The 27,233-nt window shown below is 45.6% G+C and overlaps 4 protein-coding genes across 4 annotated transcripts; 2 read left to right on the top strand and 2 right to left on the bottom strand.

Annotated features, from left to right (window-relative positions):
* Positions 1–4,498: 4,498 nt before the first annotated feature.
* Positions 4,499–5,307, top strand: LOC123107603 (B-box zinc finger protein 32-like). Its single transcript, XM_044529573.1, has one exon. The coding sequence runs from the start codon at positions 4,666–4,668 to the stop codon at positions 5,266–5,268; it is 603 nt and encodes a 200-aa protein (XP_044385508.1). The 5' UTR covers positions 4,499–4,665; the 3' UTR covers positions 5,269–5,307.
* An 11,128-nt stretch (positions 5,308–16,435) lies between these two features.
* LOC123107602 (B-box zinc finger protein 32-like) lies at positions 16,436–17,568 on the top strand. Its single transcript, XM_044529572.1, has one exon. It carries the CDS (start codon positions 16,719–16,721, stop codon positions 17,421–17,423), a length of 705 nt encoding a protein of 234 aa, XP_044385507.1. The 5' UTR covers positions 16,436–16,718; the 3' UTR covers positions 17,424–17,568.
* A 2,711-nt stretch (positions 17,569–20,279) lies between these two features.
* On the bottom strand, positions 20,280–22,932 carry LOC123107601 (probable 1-acylglycerol-3-phosphate O-acyltransferase). Its single transcript, XM_044529571.1, has 4 exons — positions 22,176–22,932; positions 21,986–22,085; positions 20,646–20,769; positions 20,280–20,555 (listed from the first exon to the last, which is right to left on the bottom strand). The coding sequence occupies exons 1-4, from the start codon at positions 22,309–22,311 to the stop codon at positions 20,427–20,429; spliced, it is 489 nt and encodes a 162-aa protein (XP_044385506.1). The 5' UTR covers positions 22,312–22,932; the 3' UTR covers positions 20,280–20,426.
* Positions 22,933–23,918: 986 nt separating this feature from the next.
* LOC123107599 (probable 1-acylglycerol-3-phosphate O-acyltransferase) lies at positions 23,919–26,685 on the bottom strand. The gene is made up of 5 exons (XM_044529570.1): positions 26,483–26,685; positions 25,401–25,637; positions 24,799–24,845; positions 24,377–24,495; positions 23,919–24,294 (listed from the first exon to the last, which is right to left on the bottom strand). Exons 1-5 carry the CDS (start codon positions 26,608–26,610, stop codon positions 24,130–24,132), a joined length of 696 nt encoding a protein of 231 aa, XP_044385505.1. The 5' UTR covers positions 26,611–26,685; the 3' UTR covers positions 23,919–24,129.
* Between the last annotated feature and the right edge of the window lie 548 nt (positions 26,686–27,233).

The following is a 27,233-nucleotide window of genomic DNA, read 5'->3' as shown; positions in this document are numbered from 1 at the left end:
TAGGGAGTTAGCGCTACCTGAGGTTCGTTATTCAACCTAATACTGGGGCCAGTGCTGATGGTGTTGGTCCCAAACAGAGCCACTTGCGGTGCTGCCCCCTTCACCCGGGGTATTTGGTTGCCGTTTGTAGTGTTCATCCGGACGTGGTCTGAGACGAGATACATGCGGCTACTATCAGGGTGTCGGCACGCCGGGAGGTCTTGCTGGACTTGTTTTACCATTATAGAAATATCTTGTGCACCGTGATTCCGAGTCTGATCGAAGGGTCCCGCGATGGAGGATTGTCTCCGCGGATCATGAGCTTGTCATTGGCTAAGTTGGGACACCCCTACAGGGTTTAAAGTTTTGAGAGCCGTGCCTGCGGTTATGTGATAGATGGGAATTTGTTAATATCCGGTTGTAGTGAACTTGAAGTAAACTCAAATAAAATACACTAACTGCGTGCGTAACCGTGACGGTCTCTTTTCGAGTGAGTCGAGAACACGATGGGGTTATGTTTGAACGTAAGTAGTTCAGGATCATTTATTGATCATTACTAGTTTGCGACCATTTGTGTAGTTTCTCATCTTAGTCTTGTACTCGTAAGTTAGCCACCATACAATGCTTAGTCGCTTGCTGCAACCTCACCACTTATCCTTTCCATACCCATTAAGCTCTGCTAGTTTTGTTATCCATGGTAATGGGATTGCTGAGTCCTCGTGGCTCGCGGATTACTACAACAGCAGTGCGGGTACAAGTTATGCGATGATCTGACGTGTGAGCGATGTTTGCTTGTTTTGAAGTTCTTCTTCTTCTTCATCGATCTTGGGATAGGTTCCTGGTCGGCAGCGTGGGCTAGCAGGATGAATGTCGTTTGAGTTTCTGTTTGTGTTTCATCCATAGTCGGATGTTGTTCTGATGTATGATGTTTGATGTATTCATGTGGCATTTGTATGCCTTTATATGTACCCCCAACTATTATGTAATGGTACGATGTAATGATGTCCACCTTGCAAAAGCGTCTTCAATATGCGCTTCTATCCTTGGTGGGACCTTCGAGTTTCTTTAGGATAAAGTCGCATATTGGGCGTGACATGCACGTTGTGCGGCGCGAGGGCGGACGTGTACTGCCATGCCGACGCGGCGTTCTTGTGCACGTCGTGCCATGCCGAGGCGCACTACAACAGCTCCCTCGCGTCCCGCCACCGCCTCACGCGTGTCCCGCCCATGCCTGGGTACGTCCACGCGGAGGTTACGACCAGGGCGATGGACCTGGACCCTTGGGTAGCGCGTTGTTACATGCCGCCGCAGCCAGCCGCACGCATGTCCCGCTGCCCAACCACGTCCGCGTGGAGGTTACGACCAGGGCGATGGGCCTCAACCCCTGGGCTGCGTGCCTACATGCCGCCGCAGTCGGCCGCATGCGTCTCCCGCAGCTCAACGATGTCCGCGCGGAGGTTACGACCAGGGCAATGGGTCTCGACCCCTGGGCTACGCGCCTACGTGTGGCCACAGCCGGCCGCACGCATGTCCCGCCACCCAACGACGTCTGCGACTGCTGCGGGACCGTGCTCCAGCTTTTGGCAGGCGGGTAGGCCTGGACGCAGGGGCCACGCGCCTGCGTGCCGCCGCAGCCTTCCGCACGCTCTAGGTCAAGTTCGCTGACGCGCCGCGATTGCCACTGCGTGTCCCAATGGCAGCCGCGTTGTGGAGGGAGGTGGCGGCTCACGGCGGCGTCCACGAGCCCGGCCATGCACTCCAACGCCTGGCAGCCTGGGCACACGTGCCTGCAAGTTTCATTGTGGTGGTGGCGGCGGCAATCGGGCGCGCGCCAAGTAAGGATGGCCGCAGTGGACGCTGAGGAGGACTCGGTCGACTACGCGTCAGAGGAGCTTTGATTATTTGTTTAGTATATCTTCTACTACTGGTGTACTGCTATGTCAGTGCCTTACAACAAGAGAAAATTGATGCATTGCTATGAAAAAAAGGCAAGTTTGGTCATCCACAAAAACGCCCAACAGAACGGTGCAAGCTCTGCAGTCAACGTAATATTTGCCGCCCATGGACGCTAAGAGAACTTCTAATAAAATTATACTGTAGTATCATTTTATACTAAGCCTAAATCTAGGGTGCAAATGTTTCCATGAACTACTGGCTTGACCCGTTTAACATGGTGATGCTTCCTCGCGTACGACATTAGCGGGCAACAATGACGGTAGTTAATTTAGGCTGGTCGTAATGGGTAGCATCATAAGTTAGTACTATACATCTGATGCTAGTGTATGATATTAGTACCTCCGTAATGCATAGTACTCCCTTTGTTTTTATATATAATGTCACAAACTCAGTTACGGATATCAATGTAAAATTTAATGCCTGCCTTGTAAGTCGGCTTTTCTTTTCGTTTACTGAGATCATTAACACGCGGCATGCATGCAAGGAAAACGAGTGGAGGAAGTAGCGACTGTCATTATGACTACATGCATGCAAGTACGAGAAAATATCATTAATTTTACCTTGATTACTGTTGATGGCCTTGTATATATGCAAAATATATATTCCATAGCCTTGTATAAGTAAGTGGAGTATCAAACATTAGTACTACCCCCATCCTGGTTTAGCAGTCTTCTTTGTATTTTGTTCCAAAGTTTGACCTTTGATTTTAACTAACAAAATGTTAATTCATATCGTAAAAAATAATTTCATTGGAAACTATGTTGGGATACGAATCTAACAATATAATTTTTAGTGACATACACTAATATTTTGTTAGTTAGATCTATGATCAAAATTTTACACAAAATACGAACGGGGCGAATAAACCAGGACGGAGGTACTATCTTATAGATAAACCTGAATTATTTAAGCCGATGCAAGACACATAGTAGTACAGTAGTACTATTTATTATGATACGGTATCATGATATGAAACTTAATCCTCTCTTTTTTTATTTAGTTCTATGACACCTCATCAAAATTGCCTAGTTAACATGTATGATACTTTCACATTTTGTGCTTCGGACATGACTATCCTTGCAAGATGGTTGTTTGCAAGTATTTTAGTTATTCTAACCTCCTAATGATGTATTAATTGCCCGTGGTTAATGTGAGACCTTGTGATCTAAGAGACAGAAGAGAAGCGAATTGATGCTGAAAATATTAGCACTTTTTTTTTATTAATCCAAAGGTGTGGCTAGGTCTCAGCTGACTAGGACTTAATTAAGTCTCAGCCAAGTGATATAGTATGTAAGAAGAAAAGAAAAAACTAAAAATAATTTTTTTACGAATCTCCATACAAAATAAAAAAAGATAAGCATCGATTGAGATATAACAAAGTCTCAGTCATAGCAAAACTGTTAATCTAATCCACAAGAACATAACTAACATGGCATCGGGCGGCGCGACTCTGCTCCGTCGTGAGACGCGTGACACTGTGCGCCGTCTGAGACTTCTTCGGAGCCATCTTCTCCAACTCCTTCAACGCCATGTTATACAGACGCTCCCCTACTTTTTAAGATATTTTTGTTAAGATAAGGATGGTCGTAATGTGAGTATCATACTCCCTCCTTTCTGGTTTATAGGGTTTATCTCAAAATTTTAGTTTTTCCATTTTATAAGGCTCAATTTGGTTGTTCCCCATCACATGTTCAGACTTCAAGGTGCATTAAATCATTGCATGCAAGTATTAAGAGAAAACTGACCAATGCATGCACTTTATGCATGCATGAATTGCAATTAATGCATTCGTAAACATAATTTTTTGAGGAAAACAAAAACATTAATTAGGTGCTTTTGCAAACTACAAAAAATATTCCACCACTCATCATCTACCTTGGCTGATGAGATTTTTGAATTGAGCCTTATAAACCGGAAAGGAGGGAGTAGTTAGTATCATGCATGCCAACTAAGCAATACTGATGAGGTGGCATAGAATTAAAGAAGAAAGAGATATTTGAGTATTATATCATGATACCTTATCATATTAAATGATATGCTACTTTGTGTCATGATGGCAATAAATATAGTCCGATATAATACTACCAACATATGATAGCATGCAGTATGAATGTAGTATCATACACTAGTATCATACGCATGATACTATATTTTTTTCCAAAAGTATGCCAATGACATAGCATATTTTTATAGACATGATACTAATATATAATACTTCCCGTTACAACAAGTCTAGGAAACTCAAACTTGATATGGCCCGTTAACTAAAGCAACCACGTGGCTGGTTGGAGAGGATGGAGCTCACTCAGATAGCGACCGGCTTGTGTAGTAGGAGTACGTCCTAGTCCGAGAGGGAAGCGGTTTCGTGGCCAAGGATCACTCTAGTCTAGCCATCCCATCCGTCCTCGCGTCGGCGCATCCCACCGATGGAGCCCCCCTCCAACTCGCGGCTCATGACGTTCCACCGCAGCCGCGCCGCACATGCATGGCCGTGGTTGGTGGTCGGAGTCATCGGTCATGGACGGGTACGTGGGAGTCGCGCGCGCGAGTGGCCCTCGCCACACCGCCCAACGTCGCTCTCGCCTCCGGCCGTTTGCATTGCATCCACGGAGTACAAAGCCGACCCCACGGGCCATGGGCTTCCTCCGTCGCCTTTAAATACGCGCTGCGACGAGGGGAAGCACGGCACGCTGCCGCCTCGCTCGCTCGCCGCCGGCCGAGGGCGCGTGGATGTGTACTACCGCGAGGGCGCGCTGCGAGCTGTGCGGCGCGGGAGCGGACGTGCGCTGCGAGGCCGACGCGGCGTTCCTCTGCGCGGCGTGCGACGCCGAGGTGCACGGCGCCAACTTCCTCGCGTTCCGCCACCGCCGCACGCGCGTCTCCTCACCTCCCGGCCCCGAGGACGCGCTGTCCCGGACGTCCACGGCCGAGTCCGCGACCAAGGGCCAGAGGAGCCGCGCGCGGGGCAACGCGGTGCTCGAGGGCTGGGCCAGGCGAATGGGCCTCGAGGCGGTGGCGGCGCGACGACATGCCACGGCGGCCGGCCGCACGCTCCGGGCCCAGGTCGCCGCGGGGCCGCCACGCGTGCCGCTGCGCGTCGCGATGGCGGCCGTGCTGTGGTGGGAGGTGGCAGCTCACGGCGGCGTCCAGGAACCCGGCGACGCGCTCCGGCGCCTGGAGGCCTGCGCGCGCGTGCCGGCGAGGCTCCTCCTGGCGGTGGAGTCGTGCATGGTGCGCGGCCGCGCCAAGAAGCGGACGGCCGCGGAGGGCTGGGGCGAGTGCTCACCACCCCACACACGAGACAAGACCAGACACATCTTCTCCAAGACATGACATGACTCGTTCGCTTAGCATATTTTTTGCTGTAAATAAGCTAAGCAGAGGTTGATCAAATCTTGTTGTTTTCCGGGAAATACCCAATGATTCCTGGGTACATATGAACCCTATATGGGGATTTATTTGTAATAGTTAAACAAAAATTTAAAATAGTTAAGAAACTATTTTTAGAATAAAGTTGACTTACTTACGCACTAGTATACACAATTTTCACAAAAAAGAAAAATATGTTGACTTCACAGCGAAAAAGACAAAAATTATTTGCTATTATAGGTCACTATTCACGCTATTTTGACCGGAAATTTGTCTTTTTTGAAAAGAAGTCAAAAGGATATTTTTTTTGGTGGATTTTATTTTTCACGAGTACAATAGAAGGTCAAGTTTATTTTCAAAATATTTTCAGGAATTTTTGACATTTTGTTGAATTACTAAAAAAATTTCCCATATAGGGTGCATATGTCCCCATAGACCAAAAGTTCCCCTCCGTTGTTTTCCGCTTCTTCTTCTTCTTCTTCTTCTTCTTCTTCTTCTTCTTCTTGTCGCTGATGGAGTATTGATGTTGGTTAGATGTAACCCAAATAGAAGAGCAAAGTGACCGGCTTGTTGCAAAATTCTTCTTCCAAAAGATAGCATTCGTCAGCCTATATGTACGACAATAAAAAGTGTTATATCTTTTCTTCTTCTTAATTAATCGATGAGGCAAAACTTTTGCCTCCGTTTCGAAAAAAAACAATTCTAGCATAGCCGCATTTTCGGAAAAAGAAACATCCTCCTAGATTTCTATGGTATATGGAATTTATGGTTTCCTTTGGTGCAAATCCAATTATCTAAATTGGAAATAAGAAGCAATTCTCCCATTGGTAGCAAATGGTTATTCACTAGCAATACCCGCGCGGCGACACGCCGCGCCCCGTCGATACGTTATGTGCATGTCTTGCTTTTTTGTGACTACAAACATATGCTCATTCGAGCATATGTTTGTAGTCACAAAAAAGCAAGACATGCACATGAACAATTTACAAAGGATATATTTATTATCAGCATGAGTGCTACATCTTGCAAGATGGAAATTACACATTGGCAATTTTCCTAGCAACACTGGACACATTACAACTATTTGTAGCTTATATCCTTCTTGTGAATCCCCCCGTGGGATTGGGCACATGTGATAAAATGATAGAGAACCTTTACAAATTGTTTCATGCGACCTATGGGTGCTTAGAAGCAGTGTATCCAACAATGATTATGAACAAATAAAAGAGGCATCAATATGATATGCATTTAGTTTAGAATTGACCACATTTGCTCTATCAATAAACAGAAAAGTGAGTTGAAACAGAAGCAAAATTTCTCATTCAAGCATATTTTCCCTCTTTGCCCTCCCATATATTCTATTATTTTGTGATGTTACATAATGATGTTCCTGACATGTTTCATGTAAGATTTCATATGAAAGTTACATTTGTTAAAATAGTAATTCAAATAGTGTCATGTTGATTGCTATCAAGAACGAAAAGAAAATATACCAAATAATAAACTAATACTTAGCATTGTCAACACTGTTAATCAAAATGGATACTTCTTAAATTTAGACAACACTTTATAAAATCCAAGCAAATCTTTTGGTCCAATGTATATCCTAGCCCTTGATATCAAATTGTATATTTTAATTATTTTATTTATTATTATTTTTTGTGTGTTAACTTTTTTTTATGTTATGGTTTATGTCAAAAAATTATGTTCGTACGGATGCTGAAATATTCCAGCAAGAAAAACTTTATTGAATGAAAGGAGTCGGTGCATTATAGATAAATGGGGTACATAGTGATATTGCATGATATATATTTGATTCTTTGGTAATTCACAGTGTCCTTGTTCGACCGCCCACTGGATTTGTACCAGCGATAAGATGATACAGAGTTTTGTCTATACTTTGTGTTGAAATTCACACATGATAAAAGGAAGACTCATGTATTCATTTTTCAACTGTTTGATTGATTGCTAGTTTGGACATCATTTTATGTTCAGACGTACTGCATGTCATAAGGTGATCAACGAACCATGCTCAGGTGAACCAAAGTACTCGGAACCCAAACACCGCAGGCTTCCGAATTAACTTGTAAATATATTTAAGTGGGAGACACAAACATGACATATTTCAATGGAGCACCAGTTTTAGAATCATCTTCCCCGCCAGTAGCTAAAGCAAGAACCACCACAGAAGTAGCTCCGCTTTTAGGATTTGAATCATCTTTTGAAATGTTGACATAACCATTCCTTCTCCGGCAAAATCACTTTCTAGAATACACAAAGCAAAATCTCCTATCCCGAGGTGTAGTCCCACAAATTATGAACTCCTGCACCCCCATTTGCAGGTGCTATAGCATCATTAGGTCACAATTCTACCTGGCTGGCATCGAATGAGTTTGATAACAAAGGAACAACATTTGAGCTCATCTTTTTCTCTATCAGCCAAGGTGTTCCAACTTTCAAATTTGCGGACATCTTGACATCATTAAACAATGTTGGAAATATATCACTTTTGAATTAGATAAACTAACCTCTATCTATTGTCCCCGACTGCCCTTCATGAGGATATAAAACTAACTAAAAGTGTGCCTTAGCACGCATCAGCCATATACTCATATACACATAAACTATGAGCCAGGCCGATCACAACTGGAAAAACCTGATACAGTACGTACCCCTTGAAAGCCTTGGAGATGCACATGCAGGTAGTCACATCAGCTTTTGCTAGTGCATACAAACGCTGGCCAATCACAACTCTATGTAAACTAATAGAATACGTGGTTGCCATGCAGCAGACTAACTTTACTCAACAAGATAAAATCAAGTGGTACATAGCTTCAAGCCCGTAAAAGTACAGATACTCAGGAGCCCGTAAAAGTACAAACGCCTCGGCAGCCCGCGCGCTCGCCCTGGCCGCCGCCGATGGCAAACACATGTGTCAGCGACACGGTCCTGTACTGAAGCAGCCTGCGGCACCACGGCGGCAGCACGAAGGGCTGCCCTCGGGTCGGCAGCACGCGGCGGTGCTCCCCGTCCCGTGATGGCGCCCAGGCCGGCGCCGCTTCGATGCATCTCAGTCTGAGCACAGGGACCATGGCACTATGGCAGCAACCGACGCAGGAGCACACGGAGGCATCCCTCGGCATCGCAGACCGTTGGCATGCGCATTGCACACAGCCGGTGCAGAGGCGGACGTCGTCGCCGTGTGCCTTGGTCGACCGGGAGTGAAGCGACGGCGCGAACATGGCGTCTCCTCGCCAGGGAAGGTGACGGCTGAGAGTGCGATGCCTCGACTGCGTGAAATAGAGCATACATATGGACGCGACGGCGCAAACGCAGACGCTGTACTGACACGCCTTGGTTGACCAGGAGGGAGAGGATCGCCCGGACGTGCCCGCCACTCGCCAAGGAAGGCACGACGCTAGAAACCAACACTATGCAGACTGCTAGAACCACGTGAAGAGCGGCTGGCTACCGCCACAGGGGAGCACTGACAATGGAGTCGCGATCGAGCGCCACACGACGCCCGGAGGGAACCGCGCCGGGAGGTCGTTGCCCCCACGTAGCGCGCGCCTGTAGGACCATGGCCACGGTCAGCCACGTCGGAGGGCGTCGTTGTGCCGCGCGTCATGTGCCGGAGGTCGCTCACTGGATGGCCTCGCATGCCGCGACACCGCTCCACCACCGGGATCTTGGCTGAGAGTCGCCGCCTGCGCGGGGTGCTGCTTGTTCCACGTCGAGATGGGTCTTTCTCTGAGACCGGGCCAACTGCACCGACGGCCTACCCAGTCGGCCAGAACTGCAGGTTGAGGCCGCTGGAGCAGGGCTGCCCCGCAACCCGGAAGATGCCCTCAGCCTTTGAGTTGCTGCAGGTGGCCGACATCGAGGGTGTGCTCGCGAGCAGACCAACCTGATTGTGCTAGTGGGAACCGATGGGTGAAGTTGCCGTTGTGAAGCCGCCGCCACGCCATATCGGCTCCATCCGGCCGCCGCATCATGGTTGTAGTGCCTGGGCCTGGCTGGGAGGAGGGGGCGCGTCCAAAACATATGAAGCTGCAGCGACGGAGGAGAGAAGGGGGGAGGGGCCGCCGAATGGAGATGATGCCCGGCAGTGGGGGCTCCGGTGATGCACCGGCCGTGGGCATTGTCAGGAAGGATGATGGGTGTTGTGAGCTCGAAAGAACGCATGAGCCTTTTATAAGCCCGTACAGCGGTGGCTTGGCCACGCGCCGCATAAGCGGTGGAGGGCGCATGCCATGCTATTTCACGCGAGCCTTCCATAGAGACACGCGGAGAGATTAGTTCATGTAAGCGCACCGTCGACAAAGCAGGGCGCCTAGATACAACGGTCGAAGCGGTGAAAACGATTGTACGTGGACTGCACCGGAACAAACAGGAAACAACAACCGAACCAGCAGCGCCACGCATGCAACGATAGCGACAGGAACCAACAGCGGCAGAGATCGACAGCGACCAATCACAAAACCAAAGAAGCATCTGAAGCCAGAAAGCGACCCGGGCCAACAGCGGCAAAGATCGACAGCGACCAATCAGAACACCGAAGAAGCCTCGAAGCAAAAAGGACTGTCAGGAGACGAACTTCACCACAAAAACCAACCCACACACAATGGAAAATAGTAAACCAACCAAATCAACCTACACACACGTTCAAAAAATTTGAAATGAAAACCTAGACACACCACTCATTTTCAAGGGGTGTGGGCCCCTCATCATTCTTTCTTCCAATCAAATTGTCCCAGATAAGCTTCCCCGTAAAAGCCCGTTGTCATCTGTCCGTACGTGTAGCAAAGCTCCGGTCGACCGCAGCCGCCAGCTTGTGCAAGCGCCGTGGAGTTTCGAGTGGCCGCGGTTGCGTTGCGTTGGAGGAGCGGAAAAGATCTCGACCGCGTGTTGCGTTCCAACTATACCTACTGAATGAACTTGCGCTCACTAAATCCACGTCGGCTAGACGCTCGAGCTGGTGCGAAGCCGTAAAAGACGATCGAGTTGTAGTCTGTTGTACTATACTTGTATTGAAGATGGGCGGCTGCATTTGAATCTCCCACCAAGCGGCGGCTCAACTTAATAAACTGAATAATACTACAATGTAGTGTCGCTTCAGTTTGGTTGGGGCCACATTTTTGTTCTTGTTTTCCCAAAAAGGTTATTTGGGGTTTTGGTTTCATGCATTTCACGGCCCCGATGACAAAGAGTTCACGGTGGAGATGCATCACAGGGGAAATACCTCTTGATTCCGGGTTGTATATACACCCTATATAAGGGGGGAAATACAAACAAAGTTAGAATAGCTCAGAAGTTTTTTTCTAGAATAAACGTGACTTTCTTTTGCACTAGCTAGTATATAAATTTTCACGAATAATAAACCAGTGTTGACTTCAATGCAAAAAAATAAATTATATATGCTATATAGGCATCGTTAAGGAAAATTTCCCACTGTTTTGCAGGGTTATGACACCACATGCTATGTGATTCCCTGCAACGCTCAAGTGCATGCAGTTTCAGTTATGAATACAATTGTGATTCCCTGCAACGCTCAAATGAAAGAAAAACTAAAACAGATCAAAAAAAATTGTGAATGCGCAAAAGACTTGCATATCATTGTATTGATAAGGGGGAAAGAAAGTGATTGTTACAGGAGTGATCTCGTGAGCACATGCGCAAAAGAGATGGTGTGAATGAGAAAAACAAGGGCGCAGCTATGGGGGCCGTGCGACCCGGGAAGAACACACTACGTCTCGTCAATCAGTTGGCCAAGCCCCTTGGCCCCGGCGCGCACCCAAGCGCGGGCGTCTTCTTTGATGCAGTCAGAGAGTCTGGCGACAGAGGGGTTGGCAGCGTTGAACACGCAGTCATTGCGGTACTTCCAGAGTCTCCAGGTAGTGAGGATGATGATGGTGGCAAGCCCTCGACGAAGGGCGGTCGGAGAGTCATGTATGGAGGCGGAGAACCACTCGCGGAACTCGCAGTCCGGGCTGCGAAGGGTGGCAGTGGCGTGGCGCCAAGATAGGATCTCGTGCCATACCTGCCGCGAGAACGAACAACCAGCAAGAAGATGTTGCATGGTCTCCGGCTCCTGGTCGCATAGAAAGAATCAATTATTGGCATTGATATTACTCTTTAAGAATAAACAAATGATTAAAAATCAATCAATGAAAACATTTGCACGCAATATTAACAAAAATTGTGCTTTTCTATATGTGCAAGACTAACCTTACAATAGCCGAATTTTCAGAAAAATGTATTTCACAAGAAGAAATGAACTAGCGGGATTGATATTGGTCTTAAACAAGAAATAAAATAAAAATAATAACTGAAACAAAATCCATATAATGAAGTTTTCTAAGAAAAAATGAATTATTGGCATTGGTATTACTCTTTAAGAAGAAAGAAAATAAAATAAAAACCTAAACAAAATCTAAATGATGAATTTTTGTAAGAATGAATTGGTGGCACCGGTATTTCCCTTTAAGAAAAAAGAAAACTAAAAAAACTAAAACAGACAATGACAAAATTTGGAGTTAACATACACAAAATTGTGTTTAAAAATATATGCATATATTAGTAGAATTTTCACAAAACTAAAGTTTTCTTAGAAGGAACGAATTAGTGGCATGGGTATTGCCCTTAAAGAAGAAATAAACCAAATAATAATTAAATCAAAACAGAATAATAAAGTTGTATTAGAAACAATGAATTAGTACCATAGGTATTACTCTTTAAGAATAAAGATAATGAAAAAGTTAAAGAAACTTGCACACAACTTTGCACTAAAGTTACACTTATGTAGTATGCAAACACCAATCATAAATTGTGTATTTTTTTCTCGTATTGCATAGTATTTATTTATTTACATTTATACTCATCCAACATCTAAAAAATATCTAAAACCTACTAATAAAGAAAAACAAAAGGAGAAACACATAAAAACAAAAGAAAAAAAGGGAAAGAGGGGCCGACTGGGAGGTACAAGTAATGGGCTTCAGCCCAATAGCAATTCGACTGACCCAAAATATGTGGCCAGTCAAAAGAAATAGCCCAAAGAAACTCATAGAACAGCCCGGAAGAAATGAAAATGTAGCATGAATCTTAGAGCAAGAATCAGCGGCCAGGAAATTGACTGACCCAAACTGAAAATTCAGGGGACTTGCATATAGCTAAAGTCAATGTTATTATCTTATGAATCAGACTATCTTTGGAGTCCTTTTACGATGCCTTGGTAAATATGGGCCCTCAGTCGGACTAGATTGGACGGTCCAGATCGGATGCAATACGCTGACGACGTGTATTATATTACGGCCCGACGAGCATTTTCGGTAAAAAAAACTCAAACAAATCAACATTTCCCTCTCAAAGTATTGTAGGGGTATTTTTGAGAGAGAATTTTATCCATTTCATTCCCCTCGCTGCAATTCCCCCCTACACCGCGACCATTCGCGGTAGTAGGGCTTGACCTCTAGCAGGCGGTAGGGTTTCATCCCTATCCGACAGGTTGGAGTAGCACATCTGCTGCACCCCATCACCCGCTCCGCCCCCTTCCTCCCATTCTAATCCACTTCCCCTCTCGCACCTCCTCTTCATCGAAGAACATGAGCAGAGGCCGTCCTTCCTCCCCGCGGCCGCCGCCGACGATGATCAATTTGTCGCCATCCACCTTCCGAGTCCTCTATGTGTGTGCCTCTAACCATGAGGTGAGCCGCTACATATTTCCTCCTTCCCCGTGGTTGTTTGCGTCCCCTAGCTCACCTCTCCACTGTGGCCGCGGCTTGCTTTGGCCATGCATGTCCTCTGGCAGCAAAGTGGTTGCGTACCAAGGTGCCGTTCTCACTACTAGCGTGGTATTGCGGGACTAGGATGAAGCCGGCCGGCCTAGATGGTGAGCCCCATTTGTGCGAGCTCATCCACCTCACGGCCAAGATCTAGGTATGTTCGATTGTTGATAATGTACAATTATTCTGGAGTTCTGATACAATTATATAACTAACTGAATCTTTATTCCTTCAATTTGGCTGATAGGTGAGACTTGGTTGATTTATTTAGGAAGAGGTGATAATCTATTAATTTCATATTGTAGTATAAACAATTGATAGCTTATGTTGGTCAGTATTTATGGTGCTCGCTTCTTCATATGCAATTGCTGGACTGGGGTAATCTATGAGACAGTATGTATGAGTGGTCGACTGATTTGGGCATGTGGTTTATATAATTTTAAGATTCATAGGGGATATATCCAGCATTTGAGGATAAGCGTAAATTCTTATTACGATGATTTAGCTTTGTTAAAGAGAGAGGAATGAGCATTGGATTGTTAAACCGTTGCTTTTGATTCTTGGAATATTAGTTATGTGCAACTTTTGTTAGTTGGATGCTCGCTTCTTCAAAAAGTTGATACCCTCTGAACTAGTGCCGGTGTAGGATAGAATACACGAACGTATATTACATTTTTCAAAAAAGATAAGTTGCATGTTTACACTATGAACAAAACAATGGACAAAAAATAGTAATTTTTTCACTGTTTTGCAGGCTTATGATGCTACATGCTATGTGATTCCCCAACGCTCCAGTGCTGCTGGTGGGCAAGATGGAGGCGGGATGGATGTACCATGGTCAGCCCGATGTGCTCCCGATGGTGGCCACCCCGTTCTGCTCCCGATGGTGGCTACAGCGAACGCTACTACATCGACGCGTAACTAGCAGTGTTCGAGAGGAGTACACGTTGCAGGCTAACCGCGTCCAGCTATGAACACTACTGGAGAGCTACTCCTTAGAGCATCTCCACTAGCCTCGCCGGCGGCCAAAAAAGTACCCACTCACGCCCTCAAGAGCTTAATTATCGCCGGATTTGGATAAAAGTATGGCCGGCGCTCCCACCCAAACCCAGGATCCTGGGGGCAGCTGAGGACGCCGGCAGTTGCCTTTTGCATGCACAGGTCCACTGTCAGCCCCTCTCTCCCCTCTCTCTTCTCTTTCCTCTCCTTTCTCTCTTTTCTCTCTCCTCTCTCCTATCCCTTTCCTTTAAAACCTACCACACACAGCACATGGCCAGGGGCGTCCGGCAGCGCGAGCTACGCGGCGATGGCCGAGAAGGACGACGGCTTGGACTCGAGCTCCAGGCGCTGGAGGAGGCGCCACTGCGAGATGAGCTTCGGCAGGTGCGCCTCATCCGCGGCGGAGTGCAGCGGCAGGAGCGCGAGCCGGCGCAGTCTCGGGCAGTCGGCGGCGACGCGGTCGAGCTCGGCGGCCGGCGTGGAGAGGAGCGGCGGGAGCGCGAGATCGGACACGGAGCCCGCCGCGCGGGCGAGGCAGAGCATGAGGAACCCCGCGAAGGCGAAGCAGGCGACCCCGTGGCGGCGCGCGAAGGCGGTGGCGAGCGCGCCCCAGGGCATGAAGCGCGCGATGTGGTCCTGGCGGAGGTCGAGCGCGCACCACAGGGACGTGATCACCAGCACCCTCTCGTCCTCGTCGGCTCCCGCTTCTCGCCTCCTAGGGGCGCAACCAGTGGCAAAATTCCTGCCCCCAGGCCAAAGTTCTCGCCGGCAGCCCCCCAGGAGGCAAAAAAATGCCTTCTGGGGGGGCTCAACGGCAAGAGATGCTCTTAGCAGCGTTTGCCCGGACGCTGCTGGTTGTTGACTACCAGCGGTGCGATAGTAGCGGCGTTCCACTCAAACGCTGCCACAGAACACATTCGGAGACCGCCAGTGAGGGGGTTCTGTACTAGTGCATGGGTCAAATGTCGTTTGATGCCGGTCAAAGGGCTAGATTTGTCGGTCAAACGGGTTAGGGTTAGGCCGCTCCGGGGTCTTGGGAGGGTAGGAATCCTACCAAAACTTGCATTGTGTCCTAGCACATGTATATAGTTGTGGTGGTATGTTTAAATACTCAGTACCTGGCTCCCGAGTGTGACCGGCTTCAGGAACGGCAATAACACCGAAGGAACATTCGACGGTAAGAGGGGGAAACTGCCACCACAAGTGACCCGGACGGAATCTTGTGATAACTTGGGTAACCTATGGTCTATATCTTTGAATCTGATCTTTATATGGGTAAACTAGGGGGTCTAAAGAGTAAAAAGGCCATCAAATATTGAAGTGGCAAAGTTGGGGTAAAAGAGAAAGATAGGGAAATTGATGACAGTGAAAATAAGGGCCATGAAATCTAGTCAGAAGAAAATGAATGAGAAATAGGAAACATAAATAATATTAAAAATAAATATAAATGCAATGGTCTGGAAACCTTTTTGTATTAAGAATAGATTTGCAAAAAATATGTAAAACTTAAGACGAGTGTGTAGAGTCATGGCACACGGCTTGTAACGTGTCTAAGCCGAGTGTAATGCTAGGGCACATGGCTTATAACTTGTATAAGCTGAGTGGTATGTCAGGGCACACAGCTGATAACTTGTATAAGCTGAGTGGTATGTCAGGGCACACGGCTTATAGACTGCTCTTTGACAGCGTCATCATCCACGTCGTTGTTTACACATGGCATATACCCTTACGAGAACTCGCTGTAAGCCGAGAGCCTTTTTGTTTACATACCGAATGCTCTTTTTAAACTGAATACATGTTGTAGGCACTCGGCTTATAAGGTACTGTAAGCCGAAGCCTCCATGTTTGTTGTGTGTTCTTTTAACGGTACTCGGCTAGGGATGTAAGCCAAAGTACCCGAAATATTGCACTCGGTTTACACACATGGCTACACGGAAATGCATGATTTTGCTGTAGTGAATACTGGCAAATGATTGACATAATACATGCACAAAACAGTGGACAAGTATACCCATGGTGGTTGTTTGCGTGAAACATAATACTATGATGGGTTTTTTTTTGATAATCTAATACTATGATGGTTTTTTTTTGATAATCTAATACTATGGTGGTTTTGCGTAATTACAAACAAAAAGTTCTCTAGTATAGTATGGACGTTTGCTCGCAAGAGAGACGCGTCCTTTCAAGTTCTCCTCTGTCGACTAGAGAGCGGACCAACGAGCTCGGATAACGAGCGGCGGACACGTAGTACGGTACGTAGTTCGAGCGGGTCTAGGTTTCGTGGCCAAGGATGACTACGTACGCATCCCACCGATGGAATGGAGCCCCCATCCCCCAAACTCGCGGCTCACGTCGACCAGCCGCCGCCACTTGTGCAAGTGCAGGCGCGCCGCGGAGTATTTGTGCGGCCGTGGTTGCTCCTTGGACTGGTGGATGGGCACCAACGTGGAGGAGCGGAAAAGATCTCACGCCCCCGCCGTCGTCTATAAATACGCGCCCGGACGAGGGGAAGCAAACCACGCTGCCTCGTCGTCCCCCTCCGTCGTCTCCCTTGGTCCGTACGTACGTACTTGGAGGAGCTGAAAGAACGCTCGAACCGAGAGCTCGATTGTTTGGCGCGAGCTTGCTAGCATGTGTGCCGGCGACGGCACCAGGGAGCGCTGCGCATGCGCGCTGTGCGGCGCGGCGGCGGACGTGCACTGCGAGGCGGACGCGGCGTTCCTCTGCGCGCCGTGTGACGCCCAGGTGCACGGCGCCAACTTCCTCGCGTCCCGCCACCGCCGCACGCGCGTCTCGCCGACGCCTAAGGGCGTGGGCGTCATGTCCAGGACTGCTACGACGTCGAGCTCCTGCGTGTCCACGGCTGACTCCGCGACGACGGCGGCGCTGCACGGCAGGAAGACGACGCCGCCGCCGGCTAGGAGGCGCGCCGCGCGGGGCGAGGCGGTGCTTGACGGCTGGGCCAGGCGGATGGGCCTCGAGGCGGGGGCGGCGCACCGCTGTGCAACCGCTGCCAGCCGCGCGATCCGGGCCCAGGTAGCCGCGGCCATGCCACACGTGCCGCTGCGTGTCGCGATGGCTGCGGCGCTGTGGTCGGAGGTGGCGGCTCATGGCGTCCACGAGCCCGGCGAAGCGCTCCGGCGCCTGGAGGCCTGCGCGCACGTGCCGGCGAGGCTCCTCGTGGAGGTGGCTCCGCTGTCGACGATGGGGAACGCGCGCGGGAAGAAGAGGACGGCCGCAGTGGACGCCGCCGAGGACGGCTGGGGCGAGTGCTCGATCGTGAGCCCACACAAAACACCATCTTCTCCAAGACACGAGCTTCTCTTGTTCGTTTAGTACTACAGTACTACTACTAGTAAGTTCTACTGTAGCTCAGATGATCAAATTACAACCAAAGATATACGTGACGTTACTGTGTATTAAATATAACATGAATAGAATTGCGAGGCATATGCATGAAGTATAACATGCAAAAAAAATCATCTAAAATACATTGAGTTGAGCGTATTTTGGCTAGGTGTCTTTTTTGGCAATCTCAAAGCTAATGTACAATCCACAAAGTTGGAGTATGATTTATGAAGGTACATAGCCTTAAATACGAAGTAAAAATGAATGACAGTCTGGATATAAAAAGAATTTAGGAAAGTCCAAGTATGGAAGAGTCTAGAATATAGTAGAAGTGTGCCTTGAGTTTTGTGCAAAATGTTCACATGGCTTCTAGATAGTACACATAGAATCTTCTAGATAGTACACATGGCATAATATGGTGAAGTAATGAGAAGATCCAACAGTCAACAACAATTCGATTTGCCACGTCACTACCGCCGGATCGGCTTAATCCAACAATGGTATTCAAAGTTATTCGTGCACTATATGATGGTATAGATATAGATATAGATATATATAGATATTAATTGTTTAAATGTTGTAGTAAAAGTTGATCTAATCGATGACCAAAAACTTCATTCATAAACATACTCAAAATGTAAATCCCCAAAAATCCCCGGTGTTGAGAGAGTGGCTCCTAATCGATGCACAAAACTTCATCCTCCAAATATTTTGAACTGCATTCTTCCATTTGTGCATTCAAATGAGCAAATTGCACTTTATAATGAACACATGAACAACATTTGAACATAGAGTTCATAATTAAACATGACTTTCAGCTTCACAGTTAGAGATACATAATTAAACTTAGCTCCGACGGAAGTCAAGCCTACCATAAGCACAACTAAACATAAATAAAGTTAGATTAATTTTTAAATATAAATAAAACTACCATATAATCCAAGTTTAATCCTTGCTACATTGCAAGCCTCCTCCTCCTCCTCCTCTTCCTCCGTCGCCACCTTAGTGGAAATGTCCTCATGTAGCTCACCGAAGACCTCGTCGTGAGCCCTCCGACGTGCCTCAAAGGCGACCCGGTGCTCATAGTAGGCGAACTCGGCATGATATGAGGCCAAAAAGGCCTTGATTGCTTGGCGCTCCTCGCGACAAATTTCTCAATGGTGGAGCGTTACTCCGAGTTTGGCATGACACAAGGCCACAAAGGCCTCGATTGTTTGTTGCTCCTCCGTGATCTCGTTGTCCTCCATCTCTTGCTCACGCTATAGCTGCTCAAACCACGTTAGTTGAGGGGTGGACTTGGACGAGGAGTAGGTCGTTATCTCCATGTCCTCGCTACTGATATCACCAGAGGACGAGCTCAACAATGGAGTGTGCACAACAGAGCAGCCAGTTGCGATCGTGGAGGAGCTTGATGGACCATGATGGCGCGGCTACCACGGCAGCTACATGGGTACGACTAAGATGCCGTGACACATCGTCCGCAAGCAAAATTGGCAGTGGGCATTGATACAACCTAAATGTATCTACTTTTCTGAACACTTTGCTATGTTTTTTCCACCTAATTTGCATAATTTGAATAAATATTAATCCGGGCTGACGCTTCAGCGAGATTTCTATATGTTATTTTCTGTGCAGAAAAGTTACTCCAAAAATTATAGAAATTTTATCCATAAGACAAGAGCCACGGAGTCAGAAGATGGAACCAGGGGCACCCGTGGGACCCATGCGGGCAGTCTACACGACCACCCCTAGCCGCATGGTGTGCCGACATGGGGCCCACAGGTACCGCCCTTCGATGCCTTTGGCATATATTAAATTGTGAGGTGGAACTCACATTGGGGTGTTTTGCAGGGGCGTGATGCTGAGCCCATAAATCTTGGGTGGAAATGCCACAAAGCAAGCTCATGCCTTGAAAATCAATAGTCGGGGATTGCGGACCACGCACCGGGAGCGCGGGGGGGGGGGGGGGGGATGATAAAGGGGAAAACGATGGTGGCAATGGCGCTTGTCAATGGCGCGTGTGAAGACGATTTTCAAACGCCTTTGGATCGGGTCAAGAATTTGGGGGATGTGGATGGCAAAAACACTACCTGACTGGAAGTTTGTCCCATTGTTCCACCCTAATTTGGAAAGTAGCGCAAATTTATGAGAAGTGGTTTTGTTTGGTTGAACACGTGAATTTCATAAAGTTGTCCCAATCTTTGACAAATAGCACTATCTTTTTGAAAATATGATGCGACTAGTCTGTGAGAAGAGTAACATGGGTTGTGGATGTGGAGGAGTGAGGGAGGGGGTCTCATACCATCATTCATTGCCGATTCTTATTTAAGGCTACCACTTTTATATATCGACTATTTTAGCAAAAAAGACATGTGAAAGACACTATTATTTTTAGCTAAAGCTATAAAGATAATGAGACACCTTTGTGTCTTATTAAGGTGGAATACTAATTCAGTGGGAGGTGACACTTCGATTGATAACAAGGCTCCTGCGGTGGCTTCGTCAATCTACCTGCCAACTCAGTCTCTCAAAGATGCTCATATGATAGGGTATGTGTGCATGCATTTATCGGGGTGAGAGTATGTGCAAACTTCCATATCAATGATGTTGCAAAGGTCCTCACAAACCGATGAAAAGCCCTAATCCACCTATCGGTCCATGTAAACCAGAGTTGCTTCCTCTCACGGACATGTATAAAGAACTTGATGACTGCAACGGGTCACAAATCAAACAAACATGCTTGGAAAATGATAGACTCCATCAACTAACTGTTGGAACATCGAGACCAACTAGAGAGCTTACATGTATAACATTATGTTTTCACTACTGGTTACCCAAGCACGTACGATATGAATGAGACATATTCACGCAATTCATACATACATAAACAAATCATGTGACAGTGGTGCTAATATTGATACTATCAATGTATCGGTCTTGCTTCATGTTCATATTATCATATACCACCATGAGACCGCGTGTGATGGCACTCTATGCATATATCAAGCCATAAGGATGAGAGAAGTCGTCCCCTACATCTTCAGGTAAGAAATTTCGGCATGCGTACAAGACCGCCGAGTTGAACCCCGATGGGTTTTCTATGAACTCGAGATGACCTCCCTGCATTGTAGCTAAAGCGTTAGTAAACAATACCAATATAGTAGATCTTAATCTTAGTTTATGTATTGACATAGAGGAAAACAAACTGACATGTGGGACTCTGATGATTTCACAAGGAACTGGCATATCCTTGCGTGCTTGTTGCGCCCCTTGGTAATTCATCCAATCATCCTGGCCATATATGAAAGTAGTCGGCACTTTCCAATCAGATGCGCTGTTGCGTGTTATAGGATAGTGAGAAAACATCACAAAATATATTCATGAACTATGAATTACTCCTAGTATTGTGTTGGTAAGTTATTGCATTAACAAGATCACAAGCTCGTGAGTATTAAAAATATGTATGTACATTGATAGTATGATTAATAACTTATACACTAATACTCTCTTAAAGTGTGAATGGAAGACTGTCACAATCATATGCATATTAGGATGATCTCTACCATGAAATATTGTACTCCCTCCATTCCTAAATATAAGACCTTTTAGTGATTCCACTATGGACTACATGCAAGCAAAATGAGTGAATTTACAGTCTAAAATATGTCTATATACATCCGCGTGTTATTCATAGTGGAATCTCTTTAAGGTCTTATATTTAGGAACATAGGGAGTATCACCTAAAGTGACTTCTTGGCAGGGTAATTTTTGTCAAGACGGCTGGGAAATATAATGCAATGGAGTAAAAATAAAGAATAGTTAAATTGCATCATTATGTACTAAATCCTTAGCAAGCATGCATCATGTGAAGAATATTTTGAACCTTTGAAACCATAATCTAGTAAAAGAATCAATCTGGGATAGTGGGATCAACGACATTATGAAATGTATATCAGAATCAATAAGAGAATTACAATCAAAGTTCAACTTTTCATTTTAGACTAGCTATGATAGAATTAGAATATGTTTATGGTAACCATAGGCAGTATATCTAAAATTAACATGGATTTTAAGAGAAAGGGGAATTATCGACTAGTAGGGAAGAACATGAGAAACATATAATATCCAGTCTACATGAGATTTAGAAGTTGATAATAAATGAAAAGGAATTTCCTTAACTAGTTGAGCCCAAACAACCATTTTCACCATTCTAAAGCAAAATATTTTTCCAATGGGGTGCTAACTAGTTGCAGCTATTTAAGTATTTTTCATTCTCTATCATGTAGAAAAGTAATGAATTGTAGTGTCCTTCACCAGTACTAAGAACTGACAGCTCTAAGTAAAAAAATAAAGAAAGGTCTTATCTTAGAATTTAATGATTAATGAGAATAAAAATATGTTATCTTAAACCTCTTAATTGTTGATGAGAATCCAAAGAATATGTTATCTTAAACTTAATGAGAATCATATTTAATGTGCATGTTGTTAAGACATAAGAAGGATAAACAGGAAAGTTCGTGCAAACTAAGAACATAAACAGATGAGCTAACCTTTGCAGAAGAGGTTTTCTTGCAAATGCCCCCAAAGAAAAAGTATAATTTAAGCACAACTCTCCACTGGCTTTGGCAACTAAAGTGTGGTAAATATAATCTTCATACATGTGAAAGAAAGAGTAAGGTTCAGCCGCAAGCATCATTTAGATAATGTAGTTGTTTATTTAATGTAGTAAAGAATGTTCACCTGTCAGCAAGATAGATTCATGTTTTGTTAGTAATTCACCATTTGAATATGATCCAAACCTAGTTGTGGTATATCTTCGAACAAAATATGGGCCCCAAGGACCCAATCCTCTGCTTAACAAAAACAAATGGGACATTAGGACAAATACACTCTTGCCCTTGGTTAGTTTTCACCCATGGGTTTTGCCTAATTTTCAGCTCTCCTCATTTTTTACCCCTAAACATTTTGTGTCACCCAAATGCTCTTCTATCACTCTACCATTTGGTCAAAGGCCTTTGATCCTTCTCCTGGATAACCAAAATATTTTTGCTAGTGGCTAGATGGGCTATATGCCCCTTACAGGTGGGACCCATCAAGAAAAAGCAAAAAAAAGATTATATATCTTCAAGCCAAGTCACCTCATGTGGGACCAAAAAATATAATAAAAAAGTAACACCCTCCCCATACCTCTCTCTCTATATCTAGCAAACAATAGAAGCAGAGGACGCAGTCGTAGTGAAGATACACGAGATGGAGACACATGGCACTGATTGGTTGGGTAGTGCGTTCAACTCTCAGGGACCAACCGAGGCGGTACGGGGAACTAGGGTCACTAGAAACAAGGACGCCAACGAGCAGTAGCGGCGACTACGGGCGAAGCACGACATGAGTAATCTAGAAGGCACATGGGAGCATGGGAGAAGAGGGAAAAGGATTGTGCGCCCAATATGAGTACACCGCAGAGGTAGGGGTCAATTGTGGGGCACTGAAGCGATGTTTTCATTGACGGCGGCAACGGCAGAGCATGATCTCGTAGCAAGATGGTCTGGGAAGGAGATCCAAGTGGACAATGTTAGAATCTCGGACATGACCTGGGGGAGGTGGGGTGCTGTCAAGGACGAATGGGGCTCAACAACAAAGGAGATCAGGGAGCACTAGAGCGTCGTCAAAGGTAAGGAAGACAATGGACATGCCATCGATTACTGACCCCCCTTAGTTCCTTCTACCAGGGTCCATTACGGGATATGGAGAACCTCCTGGACAAGGTTTCTCGGTACAAGATGACAGTTTACCGCGGACCGACCTCGACATGAACTAGGCGTCAGCTGTGTACAAATCTCGAGAGGGTGCGCTCAAAGGAAGTGGAGGGTGTGGCAAGGCAAGTTGGATGGCGCAAGAAGGAGGAGACAAGGTGGTCAACAGAGGCAGCAGTTCTTGGCACAATGACCAACTTCGATTAGGTAGAGGACGTTTTCATCATCTTTGGGGCTCGAATCTCTACGCAAAGGGAAGGAATGGAACCATCCAGTCTTGGGGATCATGTTGGTAGAGGATAAATACGATGTGAAGTCAAAAATGGTGGTGAAAGGATCCGGTGCCCGGCGACGCTATGGGCGCACACTGGTGCTTGGGCTTGAGGTTGAAGGAGGTCGGGCCCAGTGGGCTGGGCTAGGCTAGGCTAGAACGGGTGAGAGAAGAGGTTGCACCTCGAGTGGGATACTCTGCTATGTTGTAGTTGGACTAGTTTAGGATTTTTTTTCCTTGATGGGTCCCATGTGTAAGGGAGATGGGCCATTTGCCAGCTACTTGGGGTATTCCCGTCAAATAACAACCAATGACCTTTAACCACATAGAATCTTGACGGAAGGGCATTCGAGTGACCTGAAATGCAATTTTATGGTCAAAACTAAGGAGATCCAATAATTAGGGGCAAAGTCCACATGTGAGAACTACTACGAGAAGAATGTATTTGTCCCTTACAAGAATAGTTATCTTCGCGATAAAATTCACATCAGAAGTGCTATTGCTTCCGCATTAGATCGGTCTCTCTACTTAAATATGAACATTGTACTCATATGCTTAGCTAGATGGATAAATCAAGCCCATTGAACATTTTCACCATGGGCAGAAGAGGTGGATTACTCCATTTTTCTAACGGTACCTACATTATTCAAATTTAAGATCGAAACTAGGCTTACCTCAAAATTTTCGAAGGAGTAAAATTGGACTCCCAAAGATGGTTCACTAGCATGCCTTTCCATGTTCCTCTAAACTTGGCTAATCGCTCAGCGCTATCATCTGCTTCTGGTGAAAAGCCAGCGGGACCAACCAAAATCAAGTGTTGCACGTGCTCAGGGTGCTGAAATAAGACATGGGTTTTAGTACAATCATAGGCATTGGTGGGGTAGCTTCACGTGTTAAATGTACTATCATAAATATACCTGTAAGGCATACTTAGCAGCAACATATCCTCCCAAAGAATGTCCAAGCAATATAAAATTGTTGAGGTTCTTTGCTTTGCGCCATTCTTCAAAAGAATCTAGGAACCAAGCATCCGTTTCTATTTGCATAGTTGACCGAAAGAAGGAAGGGGAGCAAATTAATCATTGTTTATAAAATGAATGGAGCAAGATCTAAACGCAAAGCAAAGTAAATCTACGTGGGGTTGTCACAGAAGTTGCTTACAAAATCACCTAGAACTCAAATAAAGGGGAGCATTTTGAGATGTTTTTCCATAAAATTACATTCCATAGTATGCTAAACAACAGAAATAACATCTACAACTGAGGGTCACAACTAGCATAATGAAACATCTTACAACTTCTCAAAAAGTCGCACAACAAATAAAGTATTTGTATCTAACCTTCGGTACTTTTACAGATGAAGTCAGGTCTGCTTGATCCACCCCAACTGCAAAAGGAAAGCAAAATTCAACACTACGCAGTGTGGGATAACAGAAAAAACAATATAAAGCGTTGTTATCATGCATAATAGTTGGCAAACACTTCATGTGTCATCAGGCTAATTTTGAAATTCTTTATTTTAGATGAGGTGGGTTTTTCCAATGAATGTCATATAGGGCATATTCTCTATTCTAGGTTCATAGATCACATGAAAGAGGAAAACATTAAAACTAGGGGAAAAGGTAAAGAGGCAACTGCTTCTTTCTCCTAATTAACACCATGATATCATTCAAATTTTGATATAAATCCACATTAATGTATCCTTATTTGCATATAAATAACTAAAGCAAGCAACATCAACACCAATAGTTGTCAGCAATCAAAATAGTATCTGTGACATGGCAACAAGCAAGAGTCATAACCTAGTATGGGTAGGTAAAATACAATGTGTGCAAGTATTGTGATGCACAAAATTATTCAAATCAATTTCCCTCTTCTACAGGTACCAAGGAAAATTGTCACAATTAGTCAAGTCCTTTTAAACATTCTTAGAGCTACTTACCCAAGCTGATCAATGGCAATGACCCGGAAATGGCTTGCGAGGGCATCGTAGTTTCGAAAGAAGAGCCCATGTGAAGCACCATAACCATGGACCATGACAAGGGTGGGAGCGTTCTCCTTGTTGCTACCAAATGTCACCGTGTTGATGAACCTTGGCTCTTCACTTGATCTAAACCATCTTGCTTTTGACCCGGTTGGAGCAAAGCCAATGTTAACTTTCTCTTGGACATACCCAGTTCTGTAAAAGAAAATAAGTTACATAATAAACGGAAAGGTCTTAAACAAAGCAATTAATATATACTACATGAATGCTATTTTTTAGCTGACGGATCTCAATTCGCTTCTATTCTATTTTTCTGTCTGTCCGATCTCCCTTGTGATTCTTGCTGAAATTTTCAGTGGACTGAATTTGTTCTGCCTTTAGTCCAATTCTAAATTTCTAAATTGGTCTCCCTTTTTTTCACAAGAGTTATACGCAAGTTGACTAAGACTTGATTATGTCTCAGTCGATGCTATATTCCTTTGATCTTGCATGAAGATCCGTACATTTTTTTTAGTTTTTTTTTCTTTTTCTTATATACTACGTCACGTGACTGAGTATACTTAACCAGAATAATTTTCCGGGCAACTTATGTGTAGCCAGTCTTTTTCCTATTGGGAGGGTTATGTTTATGTTTGGGACTTCCTTTTCTAACTATTTTCTGAATTTGTGCAATTTTTGCGTACTATTCATTCCTGTCATCCTAGAATTTCTATCGTCAGTTATACTATTGGGCGAGCTCTCATGCATTTTTATATGAAGGAGCAGACGAGCAAACGTACGGAGTTGCCTTACATTTGTGCATTTGTGAACGGGGACTAATATTTTGAACTACGCCCTCCGTTCCTAAATATAAGTCTTTGTAAAGATTTCATTATAGACTATATACGAATCCTCTACACTCGAAAATACATCTACATACATTCTTATGTGATTCATAATAAAAACTCTACAAAACTATCCTGCAAAAAAAAAAAACTCTACAAAAGAACGAAGGGAGTAATTAAGATGGACTATTAAGCGGAGGGGGTTTTGGTACAAACTTGACTAGGGAGAGGAGGCGCTTCTCGGCGGCGACGATGCGGTCGGCGGAGGTGGGGATCCAGCGCAGCGCGGACGGCCACCTGCAAGAACCCGCCACGGCCGTGGGCGCATCCTCCGCGTTCGCCATCCCGATCCTGCCTACCACCAAAGCTTGTCTGGCTCGGAGACGGAATGGAAGGCTGCGTCGACTTGGTGGTGTTGGTGTTGGTGTTGGTGTTGGCGTAGGTGGCTGGCTGGTTCCGGTCGAGCTTTTATAGGGGCCGAACGCAGCGCACGTTGCCTGTGCTGTGCTGTGCTGTGCTGTGCTTGCGTCGTTGATTGCGTTGCCTGCGTTTGCCTGGACTGCGGTGCAAGTAATGAGCGACGAAGAGTAGCAGCGCGACCGTTGACCGTCAACCTCTCCTGTTGAATCAAAGGCTATACGGAGAAAATTCACCCACAACTGCTCTTGCCCTTGCCATCTTCGTCACGGAAGTGACGGTCGAAGATGTAATATGGGTCGAGCCGGATCTGCTCACTCCCAGAGTTGTCCGATGCGATCAATCTTTTCTTTAGTTGTTTGTTCCCTGAATCTTCATATCAATCTCGGAGCTGTTACACTCTAGCGCCTCCACCTAATTTTTCCTGCAGTGTCAGTACCAACAACGCTCGAATACTGTCTAAATATACAAATCATGATGCTGAAAAAATAAAACTGCAACCTGTCAGAAATTTCTTCGATGAAAAAGTCGAACGCATCAAGCAAACCAA

Source organism: Triticum aestivum, chromosome 5A (genome assembly GCF_018294505.1).
Source record: "Triticum aestivum cultivar Chinese Spring chromosome 5A, IWGSC CS RefSeq v2.1, whole genome shotgun sequence".
NCBI classification, from domain to species: Eukaryota; Viridiplantae; Streptophyta; class Magnoliopsida; order Poales; family Poaceae; genus Triticum; species Triticum aestivum.
This window is presented reverse-complemented; position numbering and strand designations above follow the sequence as displayed.